This window comes from Rana temporaria, chromosome 3 (genome assembly GCF_905171775.1).
Source record: "Rana temporaria chromosome 3, aRanTem1.1, whole genome shotgun sequence".
Lineage (NCBI taxonomy): Eukaryota > Metazoa > Chordata > Amphibia > Anura > Ranidae > Rana > Rana temporaria.
Genome location: NC_053491.1, coordinates 458,829,843 through 458,854,112, shown reverse-complemented (window position 1 = coordinate 458,854,112; position 24,270 = coordinate 458,829,843). Strand labels below are relative to the sequence as shown.

The 24,270-nt window shown below is 47.7% G+C and overlaps 1 protein-coding gene across 1 annotated transcript in view; it reads right to left on the bottom strand.

The window, feature by feature from the left end:
* The window catches only part of LOC120933500 (transmembrane 4 L6 family member 4-like), a 32,377-nt gene that overhangs the window by 1,241 nt on the left and 6,866 nt on the right, over window positions 1-24,270 (bottom strand). Inside the window, exons 2-4 of the mRNA XM_040346738.1 lie at window positions 15,241-15,306; window positions 12,059-12,222; window positions 9,001-9,198 (exon numbers count right to left, since the gene is read on the bottom strand). Coding sequence (XP_040202672.1) covers window positions 9,006-9,198; window positions 12,059-12,222; window positions 15,241-15,306 — 423 coding nt within the window. The 3' untranslated portion in view covers window positions 9,001-9,005. The remainder of the gene's footprint in view (window positions 1-9,000; window positions 9,199-12,058; window positions 12,223-15,240; window positions 15,307-24,270) is intronic.

Here is a 24,270-nt window from a genome sequence, read left to right as displayed (position 1 = left end):
CGTTTTTTTGGAACGGCGCATGCGCCGTCCGCCTACATTTCCCAGTGTGCATTGCGGCTAAGTACGCTGCACGAACAAAAATCACAATAAGCGTTTATTGATTGGTTTGCGCAAAAGTTATATAGCTAGATTCAGGTAGGGGCATGCAACTGTAAGGCGGCGTAGCGTATCGTATTTACGCTACGCCGCCTTAAGTCAGAGAGGCAAGTACTGTATTCACAAAGTACTTGCCTCCTAACTTACGGCGGCGTATCGTAAATGCGGCGGGCGCAAGCGCGCCTAATTCAAAATAGGCTGAGGGGGCGTGTTTTATGATAATTTGCTTTGACCTGACGTGATTGACGTTTTTTTGGAACGGCGCATGCGCCGTCCGCCTACATTTCCCAGTGTGCATTGCGGCTATGTACGCCACACGGTCCTATTGGTTTCGACGTGGACGTAAATGACGTAAATCCCTATTCACGGACGACTTACGCAAACAACGTAAAATGTTCGAATTTCGAAGCGGGAACGGCGGCCATACTTTAACATTACTATTCCAACTATTTGATGGAATATCTTTAGGCCTGATAAAGCGTTACGTAAACGGCGTATCTGTACTGCGTCGGTCGGGCGTACGTTCGTGAATAGGCGTATCTAGTGATTTACATATTCTACGCCGACCGCAATGGAAGCGCCACCTAGCGGCCAGCCTTAAATACTGCACCCTAAGATAGGACGGCGCAAGCCGTCGTATCTTAGATATGTTTAAGTGTATCTCTGTTTGAGAATACACTTAAACATAGGTCAGCGCAGATTCTGAGTTAGGTCGGCTTATCTACTGATACGCCGACCTAACTCTATGTGAATCTAGCTAATAGCGTCTACAAAATAGGGGATATTTTTATGGCATTTTTATTATTATTTTTTTTATTAGTAATGGCGGCGATCTGCGATTTTTATCGTGACTGCGACATTATGGCGGACACATTGGACACTTTTGACACTATTTTAAATGCACTGATAACTGTGTGAATGACACTGGCAGGGAAGGGGTTAAACACTAGGGGCCAGATTCACAGTCAGCTTACGCCGACGTATCTGTTGATACGCGGCGTAAGTTCAAGGATGCGCCGTCGTATCTATGCGCCGTATTCAGCAAACAAGATACACCTGAATTTTGCCAAGATACGACCGACGTAAGTCTCCTACGCCGTCGTATCTTGGGTGCATATTTACGCTGGCCGCTAGGGGCGCTTCTGTTGATTTACGCGTCGAATATGTAAATGAGCTAGATACGCCGATTCACGAACGTACTTGCACCCGTCGCAGTAAGCTACGCCGTTTACGTAAGGCGTACGTCCGGCGTAAAGTTACCCCTGTTATATGAGGCGCAAGTAATGCAAAGGTATGGACGTCGGAACAAGCGTCGGATTTTACGTCGTTTACGTAAGTCGTACGTGAATGGGGCTGGGCGTAGGTTACGTTCACGTCGTTGCCATTGAGCCGTCGTATCCTACGGCGTAGATTCGACGTGATTCTGAGCATGCGCGCGCATGCGCCATTCGTTCGGCGCTTAATTTACATGGGGTCACAATTCATTTTAATACAACACGCCCACTACCAGCCTACTTTGAATTAGGCGGGCTTACGCCGGCCCATTTACGCTACGCCGCCGTAACTTAGGGAGCAAGTGCTTTGTGAATACTGTACTTGCCTCTCAATGTTACGTCGGCGTAGCGCATATGAGATGCGCTACGCCCGCACAGAGATACGCCGATCTCTGTGAATCTGGCCCTAGGTGGCGATCAAGGGTTTAAGTGTGTCCTAGGGAGTGATTCTAACTGTGAGGGGGATGAGATACAAGTGACACAACAGTGATCACTGCTCCCGATGACAGGTAGCAGTAGATCACTGTCCTGTCACTAGGCAGAACAGGGAAATGCCTTGTTTATATACACGATTGCAGGTACCGGGCAGACATCGAGTATGCGGTCCCACGGGCACGGTCACAGAGCACGGCGGAAAATTCAAAGCAACGTACAGGTACTGTACGTTGCTTTGCGCAGCTGTGCCATTCTGCTGACGTATATCAGCGTTAGCCGGTCGGCAAGTGGTTAACATGAATAGTGCCATGCGTTAATGACCTATTCATTTTTAATGTGGTGCCAATGCACAGAAGCAGATCAAAAACTAGACATGCAGCATTTTTCCAGTGCTGTACACCACAACGCACAGTAGACGTTGCCATACACATCCTACAGAATATGTGCATCAAAGCTGCATTATTTTGGTGCAGGGGGTCTCCAAACTACAGCCTGTGGGTCACATCCGGCCCGCTACTAGATTGTATATGGCCTACACATAGGGGTGCACAGCCTATTGCACTAGGGTGTGCACCCCAAAGCTCAAACACACATGTAGCCTAAGCTAGGAAGTGCTCTGTGCTGAGCGGCTTCCTGTTCCTTCACAAACTGAAGCATAGTAAACACAGTTTACTAAGCTTCTGTTATAAATGAGCACAGTAAATGATTGCTACAGATCACTCACTGTGCTCATTCAGAAAAGAAAAGGGCGTGTAAATGACATATTTACTGGTCACTTCCCCTGCTCTCCATCCAGAAACAACCTCTTTGTGCCTGCTCTGGGGCGGGTGGGGGGCAGGAGGGATCTGCGCCATTGGGATGATTCGTGTGTGTTCAGGCACACATGGTACACCTTGTGCGCATGCCTATGGGCCTACAGCTAGGGGCAGTGGCATTACTGAGCATAAGGATTAGCAGAGACTGTCTATGGTCTGCTTCTGATGTAAGGGGGGCTCTGATGAGGACTCTAATGTAGGGATGGGGAGGGGGAATCTGTTCTGGACCCTTATGTAAGGGGGATTCTGGTAGGGAGCCTGATGTAAGAGGGTAATAGGATGGGGATTTATTTTCAGTCCAGGAATGTTTGTAAAATATACAATGTGGCCCTCATACTGAAAAGGTTGGAAACTCCTGCCTGATGTAATAGAGGACTCTGATGGGAACCCTGATGTGATGGAGGACTCTGATGGGGACCTTGATGTAATGAAGGACTCTGATGGGGACCCTTGTGTAATAGAGGACTCTGATGGGGACCCTAATGCAATGTGGGACTCTGATGGGGACCCTGATGTAATGGAGAACTCTGATGGGGTCCCGTATACAATGAAGGACTCTGATGGGGACCCTGATGTAATAGAAGACTCTGATGGGGACTCTGGTGTAATGGAGGACTCTGAGGGGGAACCTGATGTAATAGAGGACTCTGATGGGGACCCTGATGTAATAGGGGACTCTGATGGGGTCCCTGATGTGATGGAGGACACTGACGGGGACCTTGATGTAATAGAGGACTCTGAAGGTGACCCTGATGTAATAGAGGACTCTGATGGGAACCCTGATGTGATGGAGGACTCTGATGGGGACCTTGATGTAATAGATGACTCTGATGTGGACCCTGATGTGATGGAGGACTCTGATGGGGACCCTGATGTAATGAAGGACTCTGATGGGGACCCTTGTGTAATAGAGGACTCTGATGGGGACCCTAATGCAATGTGGGACTCTGATGGGGACCCTGATGTAATGGAGAACTCTGATGGGGTCCCGTATACAATGAAGGACTCTGATGGGGACCCTGATGTAATAGAAGACTCTGATGGGGACTCTGGTGTAATGGAGGACTCTGAAGGGGACCCTGATGTAATAGAGGACTCTGATGGGGACCCTGATGTAATAGGGGACTCTGATGGGGTCCCTGATGTGATGGAGGACACTGACGGGGACCTTGATGTAATAGAGGACTCTGAAGGTGACCCTGATGTAATAGAGGGCTCTGATGGGGACCCTGGCATGATGGAGGACTCTGATGGGGACCTTGATGTAATGGGGGACTCTAATGGGGACCCTGATGTAATGGAGGACTCTGATGGGGACCCTGATGTAATGGAAGACTCTGATGGGGTCCCTGATGAAATGTGGGACTCTGATGGGGACCCTGATGTGATGGAGGACTCTGATGGGGACCTTGATGTAATGGAGGACACTGATGGGGACCCTGATGTAATGGAGGACTCTGATCGGGACCCTGATGTAATGGAGGACTCTGATAGGAACACTGATGAAAGGGGGATTCTGATGGGGTCCCTGATGTAAGGAGGGACTTTGATATTAGGGGGACTCTGATGGGGAATCAATGAATGGTCCAATGAATATTTGAAAAATATCCGATGTGGTCCTCTTACTGAAAAGTTTGGAGACCGTTCCTCAGTACTTAGGACATTGGAATTCTTTTAGACTTTCTTTCAATTGACGACGAATGTTGAGGTAACGTGCAGGCCCAAAACTAACCAGCAGTGCTACATTATTATACACGATTTATATAGAGCCAACAGTTTACGCAGCACTTTACAATGTATAGGGGGGGCAGCACAATTACAGTACAGTTCAATACAGAAGGTGCAGATGTGCCCTGCTCCTATGAGCATCCATTCTAAAGGGAGGGGGGTGGTACAAAAGGTAATAGCTGCGGGGGATGATTTGATGGGGGTGGCTCGGGGTTAGTTGTTAGGTGGGTGTTGGATAGGCTTCCCTGAATAAATGAGTTTTCAGGGATCTCCTAAAGGTGGACAGGGTAGGGGCTTATCGGACATACCGGGGCAGTGAGTTCCAGAAGATGGGAGAGGCTCTTAAGAAGTCCTGAAGGCGAGAATAGGAGGAGGTAACAAGGGAGCTAGAGAGCAGGAGGTCCTGGGAGGAGCAAAGGGGACGATTTGGGCGATATCTGCAGATGAGGTTGGTGATGTAGATGGGGGCGATGTGAATGGCCTTGTATGTTGTAGTTAGCATTTTGAATTTTACACGGTAGGGTAGAGGAAGCCAGTGAATGGATTGGCAGAGAGGAGCAGCAGCCACGGATCAGTTAGTGAGGTGTATTAGTCTGGCAGCAGAATTCATAATAGACTGAAGGAAGGATAGCCTGCGTAAGGGTAGGCCATTAAGGAGAGAGTTGCTGTAGTCGAGGCGGTAAATAATCAAGGAATGCATATGTTGCTTTGTGGTGTCATCAGGGCCTTTTTTCAGCAGGAACGCGGGGGAACGCAGTTCCGGCACATCTCAAACTGAATGTAAGTTGTAACGGTCAGGGGTTAACGGCGTTTACGATATTCCATTCCGAGCCCAAGACAGCTTATCGACACTCCACAATCCGGCAGACGAACATGGCCCATACAGATTCCCCAGAAACGAGACACAGCTCTGTTCTCTGGTTCAACAGAAATAGACAATCTTTATTGAGAAGGCAGGCTCTTATATACACCAAAAAGGATGCTGCAGTAATCAGATGGACAATGACACACTCCACCCACAACATCATACAATGGGTACTAACAAGCCTCCAATACACATCTTTTAGTCAGACTTTCTGGCACTGAGATAATCTACATGAGCTAATTACTAATCATTTACCCAGACAAGGTGACTCCGAGATAAGCTCTTCTCACCTGCTATACAATACACATTTATCATCAATAGAAATTCACACAATACAGTGTCAATTAGCATGACACAATGGAAGGTCTTTAGAAGCCAGACTAAGGTTAGTTTACATGACAGTAGCAGACTTAATTACCCCCTTAACAGTATGTGTTTCCACATGAATGAGTCACTCTATTGACCTGTTGGGTTCAGAAACAACCTGTAATTAGTTCTTCCAGACATTCTTGAATATATTGTGGATTACATTACTGCCCCATCTCATGTAGTCCCAGATATCATTTCTCAGTCATCCTATGCCCCTAGTGGACATAAGATTACTTTAGACACAAGAGTCATCGGTGAAGCTGAAACAGGAGTACCCCACAACCGGCAAGAGCCTCTGGGTCCCACAGACCCTCCAGTTACATATGTAATGAAAAGTGGTGCTGGGGTGTGCTGGAGAATCTATTGATGCTGGCTGCTGGGGGATATATTGTTGCTGGAGGGTATGTATTTCTGCGAAGGAAGGGGGTTTATTATTGCTGGGGAGTTCTTCTGTTGCTTGTGGTGGATCTATTGTTGCTGGGGGGGTCAGTCGTTGCTAGGGGGTATGTACTGTTGAGGGAGGGGTCTTTGTTGCTGGCTGCTGGAGGGTCTATTGATGTTGGCTACTGGGGAATCTATTGTTGCTATAGGGGATCTATTTTTGCAGGGGGTTTTATTGTTGCTCAGAGGTGGGTAGAGGGCGGAGTCAAGGGTGGCTTGGAAGGGAGGAGTTCCTGCACCTATTCTCTGAGAAAAAAAGCCCTGGGTGTCATTAGTCAGGAAGGGTTGAATTCTGGAGATATTGCAGCGGTTAAGGCAGCAGGATTTAGCCAGTGATTGCATGTGGGGGCTGAAGGAGAGGGTTGTGTTGTTGATATTAATGGTAAAGTCATGGGGGGGGGGGTGCGGTTGAGGAGGATTATATAACAAGCTCAGTTTTAGAAAGATTGAGTTTGAGGAAGTGATGTGACATCCATACCGATATGTCATTCAGTAGGTTTGAGATCTGTGAGGAGATCGAGGGAGTGAGTTGAGGAGTGGAGAGATAGACCTGGGTGTCGTCGGCATAGAGGTGGTATTGGAAGCCATGGGATGTTATCAACTGGCCCAGGAAAGACGTATAGAGAGAGAATAGGAGGGGCCCAAGGACGGAGCCCACACACGATTGTTTTTAATGACAATTGAAAAAAATTGAATTTTTTACGTCATGAAAAACAGTCGTGTGTACGCGGCATTAGATCCCTTTTTTCAGATGGTATAGAACTCTGCAAATGGTTCTGAAACCCGTATATTTATATACAGAGTTACAAATGAAAGCGATGAAATATGAATATTTAAAAAAAAGGACATTTATTTTTATTTTTACACACTTGAGTGCTAAAGACTGCTGTAAAGGGTTAGCCAATAGAGACAGAGATCAGAGGTTAGAAGGATTATTGGCGTTATTGACTCAGAGATAAGACATAATCCTCCCCTCAAAGGAGAGTCCTCCAGAAATGCTAATATACCAGAAGAGCGATCAAATACAACCATCAACCCTTTCACTGCCAAAACTGGTATTCATGTTCTGGATTTTACAATAAAGAAATTCATCACAACCTCGGTGTGCAGCCATCCATTCCTTTTATCCAAATTGCACGTCCGGCGAGCTGAGGCTAGCACCCCTGGGAGGAGTCCATTACCCAGCCTACCTGGTTCCATCACTCACCTGGAGCAGCATTTTCTTTTCCTATTGAAGATGTTTGGCCATTAGGATCTTCCCTCCCCTGAGACAGGGGGAGTCTCTCTTCGGGGGAGTCCCTCACTTAGTATTCAATGGTCAGCTTCGGTTGACCATAAGGAGAGTGATTCGTCAGGCCTTTTGGTTAGGTGGACCAATTTTGAGCCTTGCCCCTGTCAGGAGCCTTGCGCCTCTGGGGATCATGGTAGAGTTCTACTTTGCCAGGGGGCGGGGTGCACTAGAGACACACCCTTCAGTGTACTTTTTTGTACACGTTGGTGTTTTGTTTTGGCGCACCGCCACGGGTAAGAAAAAGAAAGGGATTTTCAGCTTCCACAGGGATCCCACATGTATGGTAACCACTGTGACTGTGGCTTTTAGGGGGGACTAGGGGCTAGCCTTCTACTCATGGATTATGGGCCATGGAGAAGACTGGGGATTTTGTCTGCTTCTTCCGGTCATATGATGGTAAAAAGCTCAGTTTAGCCTCTGATCCCATGGAGAGAGCAGATTATTCTCTAATGATGGATAACAACGTGATGAACGCTGAGAGCGAGGCTTGGATTAATTCTCTGAATAAGGACCATAAAGCTTTTCCTCTGCAGTGGATGGAAAGGTGTAGTATTAATCTTGTACAGGTTAATGGTCAGAGGGAATATGGTGGCCCTCCTTGGGTTGGAGAAGCGCCTCCACTTGGGGCAGAAATATTTATGAATGAATGAATGAATTGTATAGCGCTACTCATGCGAACTGAATCGCCTCTGGGCGCTTTTTCCAGCCAAAGTCTGCTTGGCTGGTGCGGTCATTTTACCCCATAGGATCGTGCCACGCTTGGGAACACAGTCATACATATATATATATACTGGGCCAATTTGGACAAGATCCAATTTACTTACCAGCATGTCTTTGGAGTGTGGGAGGAAACCGGAGGAAACCCACGCAGGCACAGGGAGAACATGCAAACTCCAGGCAGTGGTGTCGTGGTCGGGATTCGAACCAGCGAACCTTTTGCTGCTAGGCGAACGTGCTACTCACTACACCACTGTGCTGCCCCTATCAACAATCTCCTTCAAGAAATCTATGAAGATAAATGAATTCCACTTTTTCAGACTGCTGGAACATTTTATGGGGGTTGTCTTATAATAATGGACAGATTACACAAGTGAAAACCAAACACCTGAAAGACAGCATTTGTAATGTACTTTGTGTATCCAGGGCTGGACTGTCTGGGGTGGGTTCCCTGACTAATCAAAGCTTGTCAGAGTGCCTGGCTGTTGATTAACTTACTGTTAATTAGATGACTGTTTAATTAGGTTACTGTTAGCTGATAGCTGTTCATTAGATGTACTGTTAGATGTAATGATGATATTACTGTTTAAAGTTTGCATTGTTTAGGATAATGTGATCAAGTTCTTATCTGATTTTGTGTGGTATAAATTCTGTATGAACGTAAAATAAAGGGAGTTCCTGTTGGCACCGAAGCTAGTATCTAGTTCTTGGGTGCAATTTTTAGCTATAATACCTGGTTCCTAGTATTGAGTGGAGCAAATTGTATCTTGGTGGAGGCACCCAAATGGGCGGGGCCAGGCATTCGTCACATATGGTATATGCATGGTTACATTGGTTCAGGCTGTAGCTATGTAAAAATATCCATACCTAGAATTCTTCTTGGACAATAAAGGGTAACTCCAATCTTTCTGCATTAATTGAGGCTCACACAGTACAACACTCTGCAAAAACATGTATAGGGATACTCACTTTGTTCAAACCTTTCTTTGACAGGTCCCACAGAGAAAGCCGAAAAACCCATTTATCACCTGGATTAGACACAGCACGATCTGAATTACACTCGCTATCATAATGGTGGCGAAAAGGATGACGTTAAACTCCACCACACCTTCGGGCATGGTACAGCGAGTCCAGACTTCCCTGTGGAAGAGGTAACTCCGGTCCAAACTAGAAGGAGACAAGGAAAAGCCGTGAATGGTCTTGGAGATGAAGTAACATTGTGTAGCACTTAGGCCCCGTACACACGACAGAGTTTCTCGGCAGAATTCACCGAGAAACTTGGTCAAAACCCGGATTCTGCCGAGAAACTCTGTCGTCTGTACAGTTTTGGCTCGATGGAGCCGCCGAGGAGCTCGACGAGAAAATAGAGAACATGTTCTCTATTTTCTCGTTGTTCTATGGGAGAAGGTGGCCCGCCGAGCTCCTCGGCGGCTTCATCCCAGAACTCGACGAGGAACTCGACGTGCTTGGCACGTCGAGTTCCTCGGCCGTGTGTACGGGGCCTCAGACTTTAGACTTGATCTCATGATCTGAAATAAAAAGTAATAAAAAATGAGCCTCAGATACCTTCCGTCCCTGACTAGGTCACTTAATAGCGTTCTAGGTCACTAGGACTCTTTCCCCACCATGACATCTGAGTTATACCACTCCTGCCACACCTTAGCAAATTTCTTCCCACTTGCCCTTGACAGGTAAGTGGCTTTATAATAGGGCATCACTGAAGTTACCAACCCCTTCCAAAAGGACAAGGATGGGGCCTCCGGTTTCTTCAAGTGTAGTATTATGGCCTTCCTACCATAAAACAGTAGTATATTGATCAGAGTTCTGTGAGCCCAAGATGGGGCCACCTATTCCACCAATCCCAGGAGACACACTCTAATTGTGTGAGGGACAGGGACCACCAGGATCTCTACTATGCAGGAGGTAACCTCAGTCCAAAACTGTTGGATTCAAGGGCACCTGTAGAAGATATGGTCGGCAGCCACCAGCAAAAAGGTACACCGCCAACATTCTGCCGGAACATTCGACTATGTGGCAGCTAGTCTAGTCGGTGTATAATAAACTATATGCAATAATTTTTATTGGATCAGCCTGTCCCTCACTGCTACCAAGTGCTGAAAGGGGTGATCCCACATGTCATCCCACTCCTCGACCTGGATGTCAGAGACCTCTACTTCCCATCTTTCCCTACATTTAACCACTGCCAATGGTAATTTTTTAACTGCTTGCCGACCAGCCGCCGCAGTTATACGGCGGCAGGTCAGCTCTGCTGGGCGAGAGCACGTAGCTATACGTCACCTCGCCCAGCAGCCAATAGGGGCACGTGATTGCCGCCGGGCACCCGCGATCGCTCATTACAGAGCGGGGACCGGGAGCTGTGTGTGTAAACAAAATTGTCGCTCTATTTTTGTTTATAGCGCAAAAACTAAAAACCGCAGAAGTGATCAAATACCACCAAAAGAAAGCTCTATTTGTGAGAAAAAATGGACACCAATTTTGTTTGGGAGCCACGTCGCACGACCGCGCAATTGTCAGTTAAAGCGACGCAGTGCCGAATCGCAAAAAGTGCTCTGGCTCTTTGACCAGCAATATGGTCCAGGGGTTAAGTGGTTAAATAACTCCTTGGCACCTTGGAACCTTGTGTCAGCCATCAGAGAGATCATGCACCATAGGAACACGTGCACAATGTTGTACATGTAGGCCCATGGGCACTTCCACCAAAGATTCTGGCGCCCAGTGGGATGGACCCAGAAAAGCCCACCTAAAGAAAACCTGGGAACACAATTACCTCTCAACTTCCCAGTTGGGGCAGCATTAGCTATTACTTACTTGCACATTACTAACCTCTGCTCATCTCTGACTTTGATCCTGCTTGTGATTTGGTGCCTTCTGGTCCAACTGTTACACCTTGTGGCCCATTTCTGACCTTTACTGGTCTTGGTGAAATTAGGGTGCCCTCATTGCTGCTTACCTGACACTAGTGAATCGTTCCCTATACCTCCCCACAGCCAGTGTACAGCAGTGTGAAAAAGAGCATGGTGGATTATGTGGCCCCTTTTTAGATTCCGTTTCAAGGCAGTAGACCTCAAGTGAACAGAAAGCTGCACAGGTTGGAGTTAATTCTGCATACTGGAGTTCAGCAGTCCTTAGATATGGTTGAGACTGCATTCGTTTTCACTTTTAAGATATTTATATTTTCACTTGGTAATCTTGAGAATAACACCTTTCTTTTTCTAGGGAGACTACGCTCTTTCTCCACTGTATCTATGGAGGGAGCCATGGTTGTCACCCAGACTGATCTTCAAATGAGTCCTCCTCTCTTTACCTCCATTAGCTGGAAGTTGATGGGATAAATAGTTTACAGAAGTAAGGTAAGTTATTTGTTATTTTCTTTTAAGCATACAGAAAGTAACAAGGCATTGAATTTCTGGCATATTAAATGTATTTTCTGTACTTGCTGAAAATGTTATCAGCCTGAAAAAAATTAAATTAATGCAAGCACCACGTGTAAGGACTGATGAGCTTCAATATAGATTATTGTTGTGGACTTTATTAATAAGCCCAAGTTTAGCTAAAAACACAAACAATAAAAATCAGCACAAGGGACATAGCTTACAGTTAATATGGTGTGTCCCTTGTATTGACTCTTCTTGTTTTAGGGGAGATCTTCATTTCCTACCCCAACTTTCCATCCCCCTCAGATTCTTCTGGTGCTACAGGAGTAATACAACTAAAGGGCTGTCAGGAGCTCTCATCAACAGAGCTTGACTATGCCCGTCCTTTCCTGGCAGATCTGTCATTCAAACAAACTGTACTACAGCTCCTATAAATGACAAGTGATCTCCGAATGGGGGGATGGGCAGATGATTGATAGCCCACCTTTATTTACAGATGTAAGGAAAGATGAAGATTTCTCCTAAAACAAGAAGGATCAATACTACTAACTGTGAATTAGGTACCTTGTGCTGATTTTTATGTTTGTGATTTTGGCTAAACTTAGGCTTTAAGATGCTGTTATCACACTCACTCAATGAATTCTGTGTCCAGTTTGAAGGGGGTAGTCCAGCGCTGAGTTCCCGTGATGAACTGGTAGTAGCACTTAGGTCCCCGGATCAGGCCCAGCAGGGATGTCACAAAGCCGTAGATGGAGCCGCCCACTGCCACCACTGCCAGGACCGCAGAGACCAACATCTAGGGAAGAGGGAGAGGAGAGTGGTATCAGGATAATTCTCTTCTACATTGTGTTTTCAACATGGGGTCCAATGTGAAGGGAAATGGAACACTTCAATGGTACACTACATGGGGTCTGGTATGAAGGGAACTGGAACCCTCAAATAGCACACTACATGGGGTCCTGAATAAAGGGAAATGGAACACTCCAATGGTACCCTGCATGGGTCCAGTATGAAGAGAAATGGAACACTCTAATGGTACCCCACTTGGAGTCCATTATGAAGGAAAATAGTGCACTCCAATTGTACCTAACGTAGGGTCTGGTATGAAGGGAACTGGAACACTCCAATGGTACCCTACATGGGTCCAGTATGAAGGGAAAAGGAACACTCTGATGGTACCCTGCATGGGTCCAGTATGAAGGTAAAGGAAACACTCTGATGGTACCCTGCATGGGTCCAATATGAATGGAAATGGAAAACTCTAATGGTACCCCACTTGGAGTCCAGTATGAAGAGAAATGGTGCACTCCAATTGTACCTAACATACGGTCTGGAACACTCCAACATGAGTCCAGTATGAAGGAAAAGTAAACACTCTAATGGTACGCTACTTGGAGTCCAGTATAAAGGCAAATGCTGTACTCCAATGGTACCCTACATAGGTCCAGTATGAAGGGAAAAGGAACACCCAATGGTACCCTACATGGGTCCTGTATGAAGGGAGAAGGAACACTCCAATGGTACCCTACATGGGTCCAGTATGAAGAGAAATGGAACACCCTAATGGTACCCTACTTGGAGTCCAGTATGAAGGGAAAGGGTGCACTCCAATTGTACCCAACATAGGGTCCAGTATGAAGGGAACTGAAACACTCCCAATGGTACCCTACATAGGTCCAGTATGAAGGGAACTGGAACACTCCAATGGTAGCCTACATGGGTCCAATATGAAGGGGAAGGAAACACTCTAATGGTACGCTACTTGGAGTCCAGTATGAAGGGAAATGGTCCACTCTAATGGTACCCTACATGGAGTCCAGCATGAAAGGAACACTTCAATGGTACCCTACATGAAGGTCCAGTATGAAGGGATATGGAACATTCCAATGGTACCCTACTTGAATTCCAATATGAAGCGAAATTTAACAATCCAATGGTAACCTGCATGGGGTCCAGTATTAAGGGAAAATGGAACACTCTACTGGTACCCTACTTGGAGTCCAGTAGAAAGGTGAATACAGCCCTCTAACGGTTCCCTACATGGGCCCGGATTCACAGAGAGCGGGCGCAAATTACGCTGCCGTAGCGCAAATAATATACGCTACGCCGACGCAGCGCAGAGAGGCAAGCATTTAATTCACAAAGCCAATGCTCCCAGGCGAAACTGCGCTGGGTATCGAAGGCATAAGTCGGCGTAAGTGGAAGTGGGCGTGAGCCATGCAAATGAGGCGTGACCCCATGCAAATGATGGTTTGAGAGCCAGACAAGTACGTTGAACGAACTGCGCATGCGTCGTGTCGTGGACGCATCCCCGTGCGCATGCTCATAACCACATCGGAACAACTACCTAAGATACGCCGGATCACTGCCTACGCCATGAACGTAATCTACGCCTATCCAGACACACGTCCAATGTAAACTACGTAAAAACCGCCGGCTTCTGTTCCCAGATGCAGACCTTTACATGTCTGCTGCTGAGTTACGCGCACCTCTCGTAGCCTGCAGCGGGCGGGCGCAGGTTCGTGAATCGCCGTATTTTCCTCATTCGCATATTTGAATGGCTAATCAATGGCAGCGCCACCATGCAGCCAGCGTAAATGTGCACCCACCCTACGCCGGCGTAGGCAAGTTACGTCGGTGGGATGAAGCCTGTTTTTAGGTGTATCTTAGTTTGTGGGTCCGGCGCACAGATACGACGGCGCATATTTGCACTTACGCGGCGTATCGGGAGGTACGTCGGGGCAAGTGCTTTGTGAATCCGGGCCATGGAGTCCAGTAGGAATGGGAATAGAACATTCTAATGGTACCTTACAGGGGGTTCATTATGAAGGGAAATAGAACACTCTAAGGCCGCGTACACACCAGCGGATCTATCCGCTGAAAACGGTCCGCCGGACCGTTTTCAGCGGACAGATCCGCTGCGCCCGCTGCCGGATTTCTGTCTGATGGTTGTACACACCATCAGACAGAAATCCGCGCGTAAACAATACGTGAGGCATGGCCGCGCCGTCGCCGCGACGATGACGCGACGACGTGGGCGGCCCTGGAAGGTCAAAGCTTCCACGCATGCGTCAAATCAGTACGACGCATGCGAGGGATGGCGGTCGGTCGGACGTGTCCGGTGAGTCTGTACAGACGACCGAACACGTCCGACGGACAGGTTTCCAGCGGACAGTTTTTTTAGCATGCTAAGAAATTTTTATCCGCTGGAAACTGTCCGATCCGCCGGACAATTGTCCGCTCGGGCCTACACACGACCAGATCTGTCCCCTGAAACTGGTCCGTCGGACCAGTTTCAGCGGATAGATCCGGTCGTGTGTACGGGGCCTAAGGCCCCTACAGGGGGTGCAGTATGAAGAGAAATTAAACATTCTAATAGTACTCTACAAGGGGTTCATTATGAAGGGAAGTGGAACACTGTAATGGTACCCTACAGGGGGTGCAGTATGAAGAGAAATTAAACATTCTAATAGTACTCTACAAGGGGTTCATTATGAAGGGAATTGAAACACTGCTAGTGCTGGAATTCATTGGCGAATTCGGGGAGTGCAAGGGTGCATGGATTTCTTATGGAGATGTTCAGAGATAGAAAAAGCTAGTAAATAATTGAGCCTTCCAACATCCAGTCTAAAGTGAAACAGCAGTTTTGTGCTGGTCAGTTTTATGTGAACCATATATTTAATTGCTTTTTGTTGGTCATGTGAACATGAATGTAGAAAATAGCCTTATAAGTTGGTGAAATAATCATAATCAACATTTCTCTTGAAAAAATAGAAATGGGCCTCCCTAAATTATCCATGGTGTCTTCTCTTACCCCACATCGGTTGTTGCATGTTCTACGTTGGCCCACACATTGAATACAGATGGCTGGAATTAATACCTACAAGACAAAGAGAAGGAGTCAATGAATCAAATATAGCCTATTACAGAGTCCCTTAATCTTCTCCAGCTCCTTACTCAAATTCTTACTTAAAGTTGAATTCCAGGGTAAGCAAATATTGCCTAAATACAAGAGATGTGTATTCTTTCTTTTTGAATCTTTGTGTGTCTTGTGTATTTCCTCCTGATCTGTGCAGTAATCCAGTGTGATACTTTTCCCTTGTGCAGGAGCTTCCTGCTCACTGCTGCTCTCTCTTCTTGTGCAGGAGCTTCCTGCTTACTGCTGCTCTCTCTTCTTGTGCAGGAGCTTCCTACTCACTGCTGCTCTCTCTTCTTGTGCAGGGTGACTGGTCTTGTCCCTGCCCCATCCTCTGGTTTTCTGCAGGCAGCCTGTAGTGGGTGGACCTGCTGGGCCCCTCCCACAGCTCCACTCTCTGCACAGGCTATGCACAGCGCACTGGTGAGTTTTCAAAAGCATTAGGTATATTTATATCATTGTGGCTATAGCAAAATATATTTCAATAAAACTGCCCAGAGTTCAGCTTAAACCACTTGCTTACTGGGCACATATACCCCCTTCCTGCCCAGGCGAAATTTCAGCTTTCAGCGCTTTCACGCTTTGAATGACAATTGCGCGGTCGTGCGATGTGGCTCCCAAACAAAATTGATGTATTTTTTCCCCACAAATAGAGCTTTCTTTTGGTGGTATTTGATCCCCTCTGCGGTTTTTATTTTTTGCGCTATAAACAAAAAAAGACTGACAATTTTGAAAAAAACACAATATTTTTTGCTGTAATAAATATCCAATTAAAAAAAATAATAATAATAATTTTCCCATTTTAGCCCGATATGTATTCTTCTACATATTTTTGGTAGAAAAAAAAAATCGCAATAAGTGTATAGTGGTTGGTTTGCGCAAAAGTTATAGGCCCGTATTCTCAAAGGGCTTACATCGGTGCAACGCAATGTGTGCCGTCGTAAGTCCTAATCTGGGCCGTCGTATCTATGTGACTGATTCTTAGAATCAGTTATGCATAGATAACCATTAGATCCGACAGGCGTAAGGCTCTTACGCTGTCGGATCTTAAATGCAATTTTTTTTCCGCCGCTAGGTGTCGCCTCCGTCGTTTTCCCCGTCGGGTATGCAAATTAGCAAAATCCGCGAATCCCCGAACGTACGCGCGGTCGAAGCAGTGAAGTTACAACGTTTACGTTAGATTTGCGACGCGTAAAGTTGCCCCTGCTATATGAGGGGCAACCAATGTTAAGTATGGCCGTCGTTCCCGCGTCGAAATTTAAAAATGTACGTTGTTTGCATATGTCGTCCGTGAATAGGGCTGGACGGCATTTACGTTCACGTCTAAACCAATGACGTCCTTGCGACGTCATTTAGCGCAATGCACGTCGGGAAATTTTAGGGACGGCGCATGCGCATTAGGTTCGGCGCGGGAACACGCTTAATTTAAATGCTATACGCCCCCTACCCGCCTAATTTGAATTAGGCGGGCTTGCACCGGGGGATTTGCGCTACGCCGCCGCAACTTTACAGGCAAGTGCTTTGTGAGTCAAGCACTTGCCCGTAAAACTTGCGGCGGCGTAACGTAAATGGGATACGAGCGACGATCTACGAGAATCTGCCCCATAGTGCCTACAAAATAGGGGATAGAATTATGCCTTTTTTTTTTTTTTTTACTAGTAATGGCGATTATCTGCAATTTTTGTCAGGACTGCGACATTATGGCGGACACATCGGACACATTTTTGGGACCATTCACATTTATGCAGCGAACAGTGCTATAAAACTGCACTGATTACTGTATAAATGTGACTGGCAGGGAAGGGGTTAACACTAGGGGGCGATCAAGGGGTTAAATGTGTTCCCTGGGAGTGATTCTTATGCACACGAGAGGATCGATCCGCGGAAACGGTGGCGGATTTTGATCTCATGGTTGTACTAACCAGGAGATCAAAATCCCTGCGGAATTCCATCCGCGGTGACGTGTCGCGCCGTCGCCGCGATGATGACGCGGCAACGTGCGCGACGCTGTCATATAAGGATATCCACGCATGCGTCGAATCATTACGACGCATGCGAGGGATGGGTTCGGACGGATCGATCCAGTGAGTCTGTACAGACCACCGGATCGATTCGCTGGAGCCGATTCCAGCGGATAGATTTCTTAGCATGCTAAGAAATTTTTATCCGCTGGAAATCGGTCGGCCCGAAATATATCCGCGGATAAATATCCGCTGGATCGTACACACCAGCGGATCTATCCGCTGAAACCGATCCGCGGATCAATTCCAGCGGATCGATCCTCTCGTGTGTACGGGGCCTTACTGTGGGGGAGGAGACTGACTGGGGGAGGTGACCAATCGGTGTCCCTATGTACAAGGGACACAGCATCAGTCTCCTCTCCCTGACAGGATGTGGATCTCTGTGTTTACACACAGAGATCCACGTCCCCGGCTCTGTAAATGCCGATCGCAGGTACCCGGCGGACATTGCGGCCGACAGGCACGCGCATAGGCATCTGAGTGACGTGGCGGCGCTCATGCGCCCCCCAGCGGCCGGGAGGCCCAAGGGCGTCATATGATGTCCTCCTGGCATTGTAGAGCCACCTTGTGGCCATCATTCTACAATAGCCAGGATGGGAAGTGGTTATAGTGCCCAAAAAAATAACTAAAGAAAAATATATATATGATACAGTATGTCACTAGCATTTTATTTTTATTTTTTTTATTATCGTGCCCAAGTTGGACCAAGGTATTGCAGGAACCTTTTTCAAAGTTGGACCGACTTGTGTCGGACCAGTTAAGATGGCTCTCATAGGGAACTATTGATTTATACACGTCATGTTACATGTGCTCCCAAAGTCGGAGCGTACAGTGGGGTAGATTCAGTTAGATTTGCGCAGTTTTTACAGAGGCGCAGTGCACCGTTTTGCCGCTGCGCCTCCGCAAATTACCTGCGCTACCCTTGATTCACGGAGCAGTAGCTTCCGTAAATTGCGTGGGCGCTCCGGCAAAATGCCCGGCGTAAGCGCGCGCAATTTAAATGATCCCGTAGGGGGCGTGGATCATTTAAATTAGGCGCGTTCCCGCGCCGAGCGTAGTGGGCATGCTCCGTCGGGAAACTTTCCCGACGTGCATTGCTGTAAATGACGTCGCAAGGACGTCATTTGCTTCAAAGTGAACGTGAATGGCGTCCAGCGCCATTCACGATTCACTTACGCAAACGACGTAAATTTCAATTGGCCCCGTACACACGAGAGGATCTATCCGCTGGAATTGATCTGCGGATCAGTTCCAGCGGATAGATCCGCTGGTGTGTACATCCCAGCGGATCTTTTTCCGCGGATTTTTTTCGGGCCGACCGATTTCCAGCAGATAAAAATTTGATAGCATGCTAAGAAATCTATCCGCTGGAATCGGCTTCAGTGGATCGATCCGGTGGTCTGTACAGACTCACCGGATCGATCCGTCCGATTCCCTCCCTCGCATGCGTCATAATGATTCGACGCATGCGTGGGTATCCTTATATGACAGCCTCGCACACGTCGCCGCGTCATCATCGCGGCGACGGCGCGACACGTCATCGCGATGGGATTTCGGCGCGGATTTCGATCCGATGGTGAGTACACTCCATCGGATCCAAATCCGCGGAAATCCTCGAGAGGATTTATCCGCGGATACGGTCCGGCGGACCGTATCCGCGGATCAATCCTCTCGTCTGTTCCCGGCATTACGCAAAAACCGACGTACGCAAACGACGTAAACTGCGTACGCAGGGCTCGCGTAGGGTTGTGAATCGGCGTTAGTATGCAATTTGCATACTATACGTTAACCACAATGGGAACGCCACCTAGCGGCCTGCGTAAGAATGCAGCCTAAGATATGACGGCATAAGGAGCCTTATGCCAGTCATTTCTTAGGCTGAAGTCGGCGTAACGAGGTTCCTGAATCAGGAGCATTCGTAACGCCGGCGCAGGTAAGCAATTGCGCTGCGTAACTATGGTTACGCAGACGCAATTGCTCTTTGAATCTAACCCAGTATGTTCAGTATGTTGCACCAATGTGAACCGGACCTTATTGTAATGCCGAACGGATATGGACTTGGATGCATAAGGGCATCCAGCATAAGCATGACGTCCAGTGGTGTTCCAGCAAATGATCTCCTACGTGCATTACAAGGCTACAGATTACAGATGACGTTATCAAGTAGGCCATCAATACCACACCCTGGAAATCAGTCTTGTTGTGCAATCTGTTTATATCAGTAATAAACTTAGTTGGGATTTAGTCACATACAGGAAAGAGATAGCAAAATGATCAATCTGAGTTATTTCATAACATTGACTTAGCAACATCGGGCCAGATTCAGGAACGTTTTACGCTGGCGTATCTATTGATACGCCACGTAAGTTAAAAGATGCACCGTCGTATCTATACGCGGTATTCTTAAAACAAGTTACGCCTGAATTTTGGCTTAATACGACCGATGTAAGTCTCCTACGCCGTCGTATCTTAGGTGCATATTTACGCTGGCCGCTAGGGGCGCTTCCGTTGATTTACGTGTCAAATATGCAAATGAGCAAGATATGCTGATTCACAAACGTACTTGCGCCCGGGACACATTACTATACGCTGTTTACGTAAGGTGTACGACCGGCGTAACTTTACCCCTCATAAAGCAGGGGTAAGTCATGTTAACGTAAGTCGTACGTGAATAGGGCTGTGCGTAAGTTACGTTTACGTCGTAGGCAGTGTTTAACGTATCTTAGGCCTAGTACACACGAGAGAATTTATCCGCGGATACGGTCCAGCGGACCGTTTCCGCGGATAAATTCTCTCGAGGATTTCAGCTGATTTGGATCCGATGGAGTGTACTCACCATAGGATTGAAATCCGCGCCAAAATCCCCTCGCGATGACGTGTCGCGCCGTCGCCGCGATGATGACGCGGCGACGAGCGCGACGCTGTCATATAAGGAATTCCACGCATGCGTTGAATCATTACGACGCATGCAGGGGATCCCTTCGGACGGATTGATCCGGTGAGTCTGTACAGACCAGCAGATCAATCCGTTGGGATCGATTCAAGCGGATAGATTTGTAGACATGTCTACAAATTTTTATCCGCTGGAATTGGGAAATTCCCGCGGATAAATATCCGCAGGAATGTACACACCATAGAATCTTTCTGCTGAAACCGATCCGCTGAGATTTTTCAGCGGATGGATTCTATGGTGTGTACGGGGCCCAAGGCATTCTAGCCGACGTGATTTTGAGCATGCGCACTGGGATACGTCCACGGACGGCGCATGCGCAGTTCGTTCGGCCCCTAATTTGCATGGGGTCACGGCTCATTGTAATACAACACTGCCTTGATAATTTGAATTAGGCGGGCTTACGCCGGCCCATTTACGCTACGCCGCCGTAACTTAGGGCGCAAGTTCTTTCTGAATACGGTACTCGCCTCTCTAATTTACGGCGGCGTAGCGTATATGAGATGCGCTAGGCCCGCCTAAAAATACGCCAGTTTTTCTGAATCTGGCCCATCAGAAGGAGTTAGTAACACCATTCTACGCACTACCTAAGGCGCACAAAGGAATTTCTCTGTTGAAGAACTTCTACTGCAGAGGATAAGCCTGCCTGGAGAGATAGGTTTATCCTCTGCAGTAAAAGTTCTTCAACAGAGAAATTTAGGCCCAGATTCACAGAGTGTGGGCGCACATTACGCCGCCGTAGCGCAAACGCCGTACGCCGCGCCAACGTAGCGCGGAGAGGCAAGCATTGCATTCAGCAAGCTATTGCTCCCAACGCTGCGTCAGCGTGGCGTAGGTTTCGAGGGCGCAGGCCGGCATAGGTAGAAGTGCGCGTGAGCCATGCAAATGAGGCGTGACCCCATGCAAATGATGGGCCGAGCGCCAGAAAAATACGTATCACGAACTGCGCATGCGCCGTGACGTGGACGCATCCCCCTGCGCCTGTTCACAACCACGTCGGAACAACTGCCTAAACTACGCCGGATCACTGCGTACGGCGTGAACGTAACCTACGCCCAGCCAGACACACGTCCAACGTAAAATACGCCGGCTTGCGTTCCCTGGTGCAGACCTTTGCATGTCTGCAGCTGGGTTGCACCTCCTTTATGGGGGATAACTTTACGCCGAACGTACAACTTACGCGCACCTCGCGTAGCCATGCGTTGGGCGAACGCAGGTTTGTGAATCGCCGTATTTCCCTCATTTGCATGTTTGAATGGCTAATCAATGGGAGCGGCACCATGCACCCAGCCTAAATGTGCGCCCACCCTACGCCGGCGTAAGCAAGATACGTCGGCGGGGTGTAGCCTGTTTTTAGGCGCATATCTGTTTGTGGGTCTGGCGCACAGATACGACGGCGCACATTTGCACTTACGTTGGCGTAACTTGTTATACGTCGGCGTAAGTGCTTTGTGAATCTGGGCCTTAGTGTCTACCTTGATCAATTATATTCAGTAATAAATTCTTAAAGCCCAACTCCAGGGAAAATAAAATTTCCCATGCAGTGGGGCTGTGACTGCACTTCAAGGGTTAACTGCTAATTTTGTCCAGGGGAGAGTAGAAAGCCTATACTCACCCGATCCTCCATGCCACCAGTGAACAGTGCTCCCCCACGATCCAGCAGTGGTCTGCTCCTGATGTCCTCACGCCCAGAGCAGGTCTATGGGCTTATTGATGTCAGGAACAGTCCACTACACAAGACTACTTGACCCCGATGGCGCAGGAGCCGCAGGGACCGATTTTGTGCAGAAGATCAGAGGATTAGAAAAGTATATCTCTGTTCTCCAATCCCCTAGATCAGGGGTCTCTAAACTTTATAAACAACAATCGGACTGTTTACTGTCCTCCAGACTTTTTTTTGTAAATTATTTTTATTAAGTTTTCAATTTAACCACTTTACTACCGGCACGATAATGCTTTCGTTCTGGGAGGACGTCACATGACGTCCTCGCCCTTGCCGAGCCACTAGGGGGGCGCCGGGCACCCGCTATTGCCCAGTAACTGAGCAGGACCGTGGATCTCTGTGTGTAAACACAGAGATCCATGTCCTGTCAGGGAGAGGAGACCGATGGTGTGTCCCTTGTACATAGGGACACAAATCGGTCACCTCCCCCAGTCAGTCCCCTCCCCCACAGTTAGAATCACTCACTAGGGTACACATTTAACCCCTTGATCGCCCCCCTAGTGGTTAACCCCTTCCCTGCCAGTCACATTTGCACAGTAATCAGTGCATATTTATAGCACTGTTCGCTGTATGTGAATGGTCCCAAAATAGTTTTAAAAGTTTTGCATGACCGCGCAATTGTCATTCAAATTGTGACAGCGCTGAAAGCTGAAAAATTGCTTTGGCGGGAAGGGGGTGAAAGTGTCCAGTATTGAGGTGGTTAAAGAGTGGTTCACAAAACAGAGTCTTAAGCCTCGTACACACGATCGGATATCTGATGGAATCTAAGCCGATGTTTTTTTTCATCGGATATCCGATGAAGCTGACTTGTATCAGTCTTGCCTACACACCATCGGTTAAAAATCCGATCGTGTCCAACGCAGTGACGTAAAACACAACAACGCGCTGAGAAAAATTAAGTTCAGTGCTTCCGAGCATGCGTCGACTCGATTCTGAGCATGCGTGGATTTTTGACCGATGGATTTCCCCACAGACAATCGTTTTTTTCTATCGTTTTTTAACCATAAGAAAAATTTAAAACAGGTTCTTTTTTTTTTCGCCGATGGATAAAAAAACGATGGGGCCGACACACGATCGGTTCGTCCGATGAAAGCGGTCCATCGGTCCGTTTTTATCAGACGAACCGATCGTGTGTACAGGGCTTTAGGCTCCTTTCACACTAGGCGGACTCCGTCGCTACGGAGTCCGCCTGCTCCCGCCAGCTCAGCGGGAGATCTGTCCGCAGATCTCCGCTGAGCCGACGGATGACAAGCTCCTCTCTGCTTACTGAGGGGGAGGGGCTTGTCGGGCGCCGCTGTCTCCTATGGAGCGATCTGATGAAAACGGACAGCATATCCGTTTTCATCAGATCTTACCTGATCCTATCCGCCATGGACGGATGGGGACGTATCGTCATACGTCTGCATGGAGCGGCCGTACAGGTCCGCCGTCAAAACTGACAGGCGGACCTGAACGGTCCGTTCGTGTGAAAGGGGCCTAAGGGCATATCTTGCCTGGAACAGAAAAACTAACATAGTCCAACAAAGTCTAACAAAGAAATATAAACCATAAAGTCTTGGACTGGTATTAGGATAGAAAAGACAACATATCAAACTCAGTAACCACCATTCTGGAGATCAGAGGTAGAAAGATATATTATACTGAGTCTATAAACTCTGAAGGAAAATAGAGGGTAGGGCCTAATGCCAAAGCAAGGCAACTGGGGTCCTAGGAATTAATGACCGGCAATAGTTGAGTGTGATTCGAGACAAATGTTCCATATTTTGTCAAATTTGGCTGAACACACCCCTCATTGGTGTCAGTGGGAATAATAGTGCCCCATTGTTGGTGTCAGTGGGAGGAATAGTGTCTTGTATCAGTGCCCCAAGGGCCGGATAAAAGAAGCTTAGGCCCCTTTCGCACTGACACGTTTTTCAGTATGAAAGCCCGGAGGCTTTCACACTGAAGCGGTGAGCTAGCAGGACCGCTCCAAAAGTCCTACTAGCCGCATCTTTGGAGCGGTGAAGGAACGGTGTGTTTACTGCTCCTCCACCATTCCTTCCCATTGAAAGCAATGGGAAACATCGGTAATACTGCCGGCAATGCGCCGCTGCAGAGGCGCATTGCGGGCGGTATTAACCCTTTTTTCGGGGGTTAAAACCGCACCGCTAGTGGCCAAATATCGCGGTAGAAACGACGGTATAGCGGCGCTAAAAATAGAGCCGCTATACTGCCAGCGCACCTCCCGAGTCCAG